Here is an 8,374-nt window from a genome sequence, read left to right on the forward strand (position 1 = left end):
CACACCCTTTTTCATCCTTTTCCTATACATGTGAATTCAAATTATATCTCACGGGAAGTACTCTAGGAGCCAAAAAAAAATCAGAAAATTAAACTCGTCAATCGGTTTCGTTAGTTAATAGTAAACTATGGACATTTTGAAAACTACAGAGATAACATCTATGTTTTTTAAACTAGAGGTATAAAATTGAAACATCTATGAATCTACAGAGATAAAAACATAGTTTACCTGAAAAGAGTGGAAACATTAGAAATACACTGAAGTCGAAGGACTTTATTCCAAACTAAAATTATCCAATCTCTCCCTCCTATCATTCCGTCCTGTCCAGACTCCATATAAAAAACACTTGCCGAATCCAAACAACTCCGAATCCTTCCCTCTCTTCCTGCTCCACCGTCCCGTTCCAACCCCGATTAGCCGACAAAAGTCACAGAACCAGAGTCTCCGATTAAAAAAATAAATACTATTCTATCTCTAAAAAAAATATAAATAAATAAATAAAACACTCTCAAAAGACTAAAAAAACTCTACTCTAAAAAGCTATTCTCCACTCCTCTCACTCACTAACGCCACTCCTCCTCCTCCTCCTCCTTTTCTTCCTCTCTCTAACTTTGCCTTCACACTCTCTCAGTAGGTTTTCACTTTCTATAATGTAGAAAAGTGAAACCCTAATTCATTATTTCTATCACAAGATCTAAAAAAAGTCGCTATAAATGGGGAATTGTTGCAGATCTCCGGCCGCCGTAGCTAGAGAAGATGTGAAATCGAGCTTCTCCGGTCACGATCACGGAAAGAAAGACAACACAGCTAAAAAAACACCGCAACCAATCACAGTCCTCACTGGCTTCCCCAAGGAGAATATCGAAGAACGCTATTTAGTAGATCGTGAGCTAGGGCGGGGAGAATTTGGCGTAACGTATCTGTGTATAGAGCGAGACTCGAGAGAGTTACTTGCCTGTAAGAGTATTTCGAAGAGGAAGTTGAGGACTGCTGTGGATATTGAAGATGTCAGACGAGAAGTAGCGATAATGAAGCATTTGCCGAAGAGTTCGAGTATTGTGAGCTTGAAAGAAGCTTGTGAGGATGATAATGCGGTGCATTTGGTTATGGAGTTGTGTGAAGGAGGGGAATTGTTTGATAGAATTGTTGCTAGAGGTCATTATACTGAAAGAGCCGCCGCCGCAGTGACTAGAACGATTGTTGAGGTTGTGCAGTTGTGTCATAAGCATGGTGTGATTCATAGGGATTTGAAGCCGGAGAATTTTTTGTTCGCGAGTAAGAAAGAGAATTCGCCTTTGAAAGCTATTGATTTTGGCTTGTCTATTTTCTTTAAGCCAGGTGAGAAATAACTTGATTATTAACTGATGATGGGAAAATGGAATGATAAGGGTTTATCTTAGATAGATAAGTGATTATTTTCCCCTTTCCTTTTCTTGCGTGCGTGTGTGTAAGCAATGCATTGATGTAAGTATGTGGTTTGTTGCTACTTGCCAGGGTAATGTAGTATTAATGAAAATGCTGGAATCTCTAGTTACTAGAGTGATAAGACTATTGGAGTATCATGCTTTGAAATGTTAGGAAATTCCTTTTAATATTCTGTTTAATAGTCTGCATTTAGCATCTTAAGTTCTATGTGCGTAATTTTTTTATGATGCCCTTTCTGAAGAACCTATTGTGGTTGCTCTAATAAGAGGATTGGGATGCTATTTTGTTCGAGCACAGTTTTATTTTAGAGTTCATGTGTAGGATGCTTACCATGTTTAGTCACGGTTAAGTTTTAGATATAAACTTGATGTTTTCTTCCTCATAATTGTCATAGATATTTTATGTGCTTCTGGGAAGACAACTTCTATTTCAAAAAATTGTCACATGCTGGCCATATGGTGAAAATCATTGAAATTTTTATTGTTTTTGATTATTTTTATATCTAGTTACTATATTATGCTAATGTTCACTACTGCCTAATTTTTAATAGGTGAGAGGTTCTCTGAAATTGTTGGAAGTCCTTATTACATGGCTCCAGAGGTGCTCAAGCGGAACTATGGACCGGAAATTGATATATGGAGTGCAGGGGTCATTCTCTATATCTTGTTGTGCGGTGTTCCGCCATTTTGGGCTGGTAATTATACTTTTGGTTCCCACCCCTCTCTTGCATTTACTATGTTTGCTTGTGTGTGTTTGTGTGTTGTGTGAGGGAGACTGCAGCATGAGTGCTTGCACCATATTCTAAGAAACTCCTTTCCATCATTGTATGATGGCTTCAGTGTATGTGCACAGCTATTCTTTCTTCGTTTTGTTCTGTACTCCTGCTTTTTCTTTATTTTTTTGAGCTTTTCTTGAAAGGAGGGTTATTATTATTATTATTATTTATGAATACAGAGTCCGAGCAAGGAGTTGCTCAGGCCATTCTTCGTGGGATTATAGATTTCAAACGGGATCCATGGCCAAATATTTCGGAAAATGCTAAGAGCTTAGTGAGGCAAATGCTGGAGCCAGACCCAAAGCTTCGATTAACTGCAAAACAAGTGTTAGGTATATTATATATATGATTTTATTTGCACAGAACCTCATCATATGAGCATGTTTTTTAGTTTTACCATCTGGGAACACTGTTTCTTTGTTCTTTTGGGTTGGTGGGTGTGGGAGCATGGGGTTGCAAATTCCATCTGATTTTGGTATGATTTTACTGTTTTGGTAGATTGTTTCTTTAATTGAGATTCTACCTGGTTGTTAAGATGCATTTCATCACTGAACACTCCTAGAATAGTGGAGTTAAAGATAAGAGGCAAAAGAACCTAAGGTATTAAAGAATTACAGTTCTGACCCTGTCTACAGCCCCCACAATTTATTAGATATTCTGAAATTTGCAGTTCTGACCTGTTTAGGAAACTATCTTAACTCACAATTTATCTTGTTATGTGGACAAAAATGTGGGACTTGATAAATGAATCTGTAACAAGTGCTATGTTGCTTTACAGATGTGATAATGCATCATAGTTTGAAGAACTACTACAATATGCAAGATATAACTGGGAATGCTACAGTTTCATCTAGCTTACCAGCCTTAAAAAATCTTGCTTGATAACTTCATCATTATCTCTCTTGCTGTATACATGGTACATTATTGCTGCTTTTAAGCCTAAAAGTTTTAGCATCTCCCTAGTTAATATTTTGCTTCAGCAAGCTGTTCATTCTGTCCAGGAAAAAGCTATGATTATCCAGTTTATCTAATGGCATTCTTCATGTATCATGATTTCAATACTTGTCACATTTGAACAAGCATGATTAATATTTATTATCTTTCACCTAATGTTTATGTTTCTACTTATAGAGCATCCTTGGCTCCTAAATGCTAAGAAAGCTCCAAATGTTCCTCTTGGAGATGTTGTCAAGTCAAGACTTAAGCAGTTTTCAATGATGAACAGATTCAAAAGAAAAGCTCTCAGGGTTAGATTTTTATTCCTCTATAATTTTCTTATTGTTCATCTGATATTATTTTTTCCCATCCAGAAATAAATATTTTGGTACTTTTATCTAGGTTATTGCTGATTTCTTATCCATTGAAGAAGTTGAAGATATCAAAGAAATGTTCAAGAAGATGGACACCGATAATGACGGTATTGTTTCAATTGAAGAATTGAAAACTGGACTTAGAAGTTTTGGTTCCCAGCTTGGGGAGTCTGAAGTTCAAATGCTTATTGAAGCTGTGAGTACACTTTATGCATCTCAGTTTCAAGTTTCATCAAACAGTATCTGTACTTGGCTAAAATAATCAAACAGTATCTATAGTATACCTGCTATATGTTTTCCCCTTCAACAACAGTACTGGTAGCATGATTGCAATGGATACATCTCAGAGTTCTCTTTTCTCTTATCCGCAATGATTTTCATATTAAGTGAGGGATGCACCTTCGACATTGGAGAAAGTATTATGCAAGTGTAGGTACGAGGCTTTGGCATTTACACATCATGAGAATACATCAAGCCTAGTTATCTGACCAGTTACTTAATTTGCCACACTTTAGCATAATCAGTTGTCCCGGAAGTAATTTTAGTTCTAATCTTTTGTTTAGGTGGTCTATCCCTGCACTTTCCAGTTGTCTTTCCTGAAACAAATAATTTGCATCTTTGAGGAAATCTGAAAGTAGGATTATAGAATATATTTCTACAGTGATAACATGGACAAAATGTTGTTTAGATTTGTAAACTGGATTCCAGCTTGATTTGGAAGATGAAGGTTTAGGTTCTAGCATGAAGGTTGGGGGCTCCCAAAAAGGAAAAAAAACAAGGGAAGCTGGTGGCTACTAGACCAAAATTACAATTGTATAAGAGATTGACTTTAAGCTTCTGAATAGAATGCTCACTCTTGGAAATTAACGGTGTAAAAATTATGGTGTTTGAACATTTCATTGCTGCTAGAAAATAGCTGGCTTAACTACAGGGATAGCCCACAGTTTAGAGCAGATTTCATCTCCACCTCGCTCTAAAACTTAACCTCTTATTCTCTCATGTTTTTTGATGCGTGACCTTTTTCAATCCTCTGCTATAAGTGCCCATGGAAATTAATGGAAATTATACTAATTTCCTTTCCTTTTTTCTCCATAAAACAAGCCAATCTTTGAAAATTTATCCGAGAAAAGCTAGGGAAAAATCTGAATTCTTTGCTATTATCCCTCTCTTTAAACTGTGTGTACACTCAACATCTGAGTCTTATCAAGCTAGAATTAGATGCAGCCATCCTTTATCCTTTGATTCCACTAACATGCTCTCTTCCACAGTTTCATTACACTGAATATTTGATCTCAACCTATGTTTACATCCTCTCAATAATTCCGCATTTGAACTCCTTTCTTCTCCCCTCCCTTGGTTTTTCTTAACACCATCTCCATCTCCATCATCCATTTCCCTGTGTAATGTACTATTTCAAAGTCAGTTATGGTAGCTGGCTTCAGTTTCTTATTTATCTTTTCATAAGACCGTGTTGTGGGGAATGGGTTTGAAGAGATTCTTGGGCTGGATTGGATCTGTAGGAGTTGAGAGATTGGTGAGTGACTGGAGCCTTGTTCTATCTTAATTTCAGACTTCTGATGGGGTTTTGCCGGTGATAAAGGTGGACTATCAATTACCTTTACAAGTAGGTATATATATGTTCTGGAGGGGTTGGGAAGGCAGTTTATGGATACCCTTTTTTTTATTCTCTCATTTTTGCTTTTTAGCATTTCATTTGGAAAGTTGATGTATTCCATGTGAAGAAAAAGAAGACAAAAGAAAATTAACAAGCCACCATCTCATGCTTTCTGTTAGTCAAATATGATAAAGAACTAACAAGGGAGACATCAAAACAGATGGGAAGCTTCTGAGGTTTTATAACCACATTTTAAAGGTGAAGGTTGAAATTGAAGTCTACCTGGTTAATGAAGACTTTGAGTTTACATGTGGTTTGATGAAGAATTCAGGAGTTTTCACATGCTGCAAGTACATGCATGAATTTGTTTGTTCCTTCTTCAAAGTGTTCCATCTTTATCATTTAGGCAATTGTTAGAACAAAGTAACATTGAAAATGGTTGGGAGGATAGAAAATAGTGTAAGAATTGGGTAGATGAAGAGGAGAAAGGATGAAAGCAGTTTCTCTTTCTCGGTTCTTACTTAGTTTGGTGGACAAGATAAAAAAAAATTTAGATGACAGGTACCATAGAACAATACTCATCTAATTCTTGTTTTTCTCCCTATCCTTCGAATTTGGATGAGTTGAATTATGTTGGAATCAATGTGAGGATTGGATTCATGTATTCTTTACTCGATATGGATCCACCTAAAAATGCGTTGAGCATTGCTTCTGTCTCTAGCCTATTCTTTCTTAATCGTCCATCCTCATTCCTTTTGTTAAGCAAACATAATGTTAAGGAATATATTATATCCAGTTGGTTCTGAATGGATTACTTGTTTGCCAACAGGTAGATGCTAATGGGAAGGGTAAACTAGACTATGGGGAGTTTGTCGCTGTTTCTCTTCCTCTCCAAAGGATGGACAATGATGAGCATCTTCGCAAGGCATTCTCCTACTTCGACAAGGATGGCGATGGTTACATTGAGCCAGATGAGCTCCGGGATGCCCTGATGGAGGATGGAGCGGATGATTGTACAGATGTGGCAAATGACATCTTCCAAGAAGTAGACACTGACAAGGTGAATGGGCAATACTAAATTTAACATTATATGCTAATCTTGGCTCAGGAGATTTCAGTCTGACATCAATGTCCTATGAATGCAGGATGGAAGAATCAGCTATGACGAATTCTTTGCTATGATGAAAACTGGAACAGATTGGAGGAAAGCTTCCCGTCATTACTCTAGAGGGAGATTCAACAGTCTAAGCATGAAGCTCATGAAGGATGGTTCACTAAACCTGGGGAGTGAGTAAACATATCCACAGGGCCTATGTTTAATTTATCCTTGCAAAGAAAGTAGTGGGTCATCACCATACATCTTAGATTTGCCTTCTTTTATGCGGGGCCCTTTTGCTTGTGGGCTTACAAGGATCATGGAGGCTGAGGGCATCTTATCTGTCTTCAAAATGTTAGTTGTGTAAAAATGATGACTGGTACCACGGTACAGGATGTATGATTCTTTTCCTTTTCTTCTCACCACTTTTAACCTTCGGTAATTGTTTCTTGTAGACAATGCGAACATTGGTGGGATGAACTCTGTAGGGCTGTAGTATATTCTAAAAGGAAATGCGTTGTGTTCTGGGGCTCCCGACTTTTGACACCCTTTTCTTTTGCTCAAAAAACACGAGAAATTAGTGAAGTAATCTGCGAAAACTACATGTAATGCTATTAGGAATAAACTTTTAGATGGGTGCATATATTTTTATTAAATTTTGTTCTCCAAAGTTATACATTGGAGCATGCCTAGCCAGCAATTGCTAGTTAGTATTGAGTTGTTTGATGTTACTAGAATTATTTACATGCAAGTAAAAATTGGCAGTAGCTATATTTGAAGATGTAACTTCGTCCGTGTGCGTCATTCTCAACTTAATGGGTGCATACTATGTTCTGAATGATTTGAGAGAAGAAACGAACGATACGGTCACGGTAGCCTATGTTCATCTTATAACCAAATCAGTCCAAACAATAGCCAGCCCAGAGCACAACCATTAGGGGTCTCAATTCCCATGGCATATCACCAAAAAAATAAAGAAGGACGAGAGGGCAAAGCACGACTAAGTTCTAAATTCAAAAAGAAGATTTGAAAAAAATGTATAGTAAGAGTTAGTTAAACCATATTTTAAAATTAATTACCATGCGCAAAAGGAAAGAAAGTGAAATATTCAACAGAATAACATAGACCTTTGGAATGAAAGAAACTGTTTTAGCAAGCCCACTTTGCTGCTTGTATTATATTAAAATGGTTCTCGTGAGTCATGAGTATTGACACACCGCGCTTCCCATGCCCAATATGACATGACATGTTAAACACATCTGGTGTTCTTGCTTTTATTTCAAGGCACAGGGTTAAAAATCGATGTCCTGGGTAGTTGAAAAAATAAATAATTATCAACATGCAATTTCATGATGATTATGATGATATAAAATTAAATACAAAACTATAGACCAGTGTACATGTACAGCCCAAATAAATTGCTCTCTAGCTTGTTTTGACCCTTATTTGAACCGATGCACAATCTGGTTGGGCCAACCAACTGGTCTACACTCTAGCTTAAGGGATTGTTCTCCGGTCCAAGCACTCGTTGCAAAACTAGGTTTTTCTCTTGGGATTGAGTCCTCCAATTTAAATTTTTAAAATTTCATCGATTGGTACACATCATGAGTTACAACTTTTAAAAAAATCAATATAACGCCGTATTCGTCCATGCTTACCCAAAAACTATCAGTACAATATCTCTCTTTCTCACCAATAATTATCTCTCATCAACTTGTCTTTTTAGAAAGAGCGTAGCTTTCTCACAAATAACTTTCTCCCACTAACTTAATTCTTTAGAGGACACCAACCTTTATCTTCAATCACCGGCAAGTGCCAACCATTCCCACCAATAGAACGAGGCATAACAACTAACATTTTTTTTTAATTCCAGGTCACCTATACAGAAAAGTAATTGTTTTCCATCATTACACCACGAGGTAAGCTCATGTTACTGAAGCATTTCAATATCTCGATTTACAAGAAAAACAAACAAGTTAATTTAAAAACATAACACAAAACACAAGTTCATACAAGAACATGCTTTTCGCTCTCCTTCTCTTTATTGTATATTATTTCCATCACAAACTTTACTAAATGATGTTAGTGGAAGCTCTAAATAATGTTGTTATATATATATATATATATATATATATATATATAATAACAGCTTC

The 8,374-nt window shown here is 36.6% G+C and overlaps 1 protein-coding gene across 1 annotated transcript; it reads left to right on the forward strand.

Moving 5' to 3' along the window:
• Positions 1–329: 329 nt before the first annotated feature.
• Positions 330–6,753, forward strand: LOC133689703 (calcium-dependent protein kinase 13-like). The gene is made up of 7 exons (XM_062109695.1): positions 330–1,338; positions 1,976–2,119; positions 2,380–2,532; positions 3,332–3,447; positions 3,539–3,706; positions 5,955–6,185; positions 6,271–6,753. Exons 1-7 carry the CDS (start codon positions 714–716, stop codon positions 6,418–6,420), a joined length of 1,587 nt encoding a protein of 528 aa, XP_061965679.1. The 5' UTR covers positions 330–713; the 3' UTR covers positions 6,421–6,753.
• The last annotated feature ends 1,621 nt before the right edge of the window (positions 6,754–8,374 follow it).

Source organism: Populus nigra, chromosome 3 (assembly GCF_951802175.1).
Source record: "Populus nigra chromosome 3, ddPopNigr1.1, whole genome shotgun sequence".
Classification (NCBI taxonomy): Eukaryota; Viridiplantae; Streptophyta; class Magnoliopsida; order Malpighiales; family Salicaceae; genus Populus; species Populus nigra.

Coding starts and splice junctions, on each gene's coding strand:
- LOC133689703 (XM_062109695.1), top strand. CDS start 714: ATGGGGAATTGTTGCAGATCTCCGGCCGCCGTAGCTAGAGAAGATGTG. Junction 2,120..2,379: donor TGTTCCGCCATTTTGGGCTG/GTAATTATACTT, acceptor TTATGAATACAG/AGTCCGAGCAAGGAGTTGCT. Junction 3,707..5,954: donor TTCAAATGCTTATTGAAGCT/GTGAGTACACTT, acceptor GTTTGCCAACAG/GTAGATGCTAATGGGAAGGG.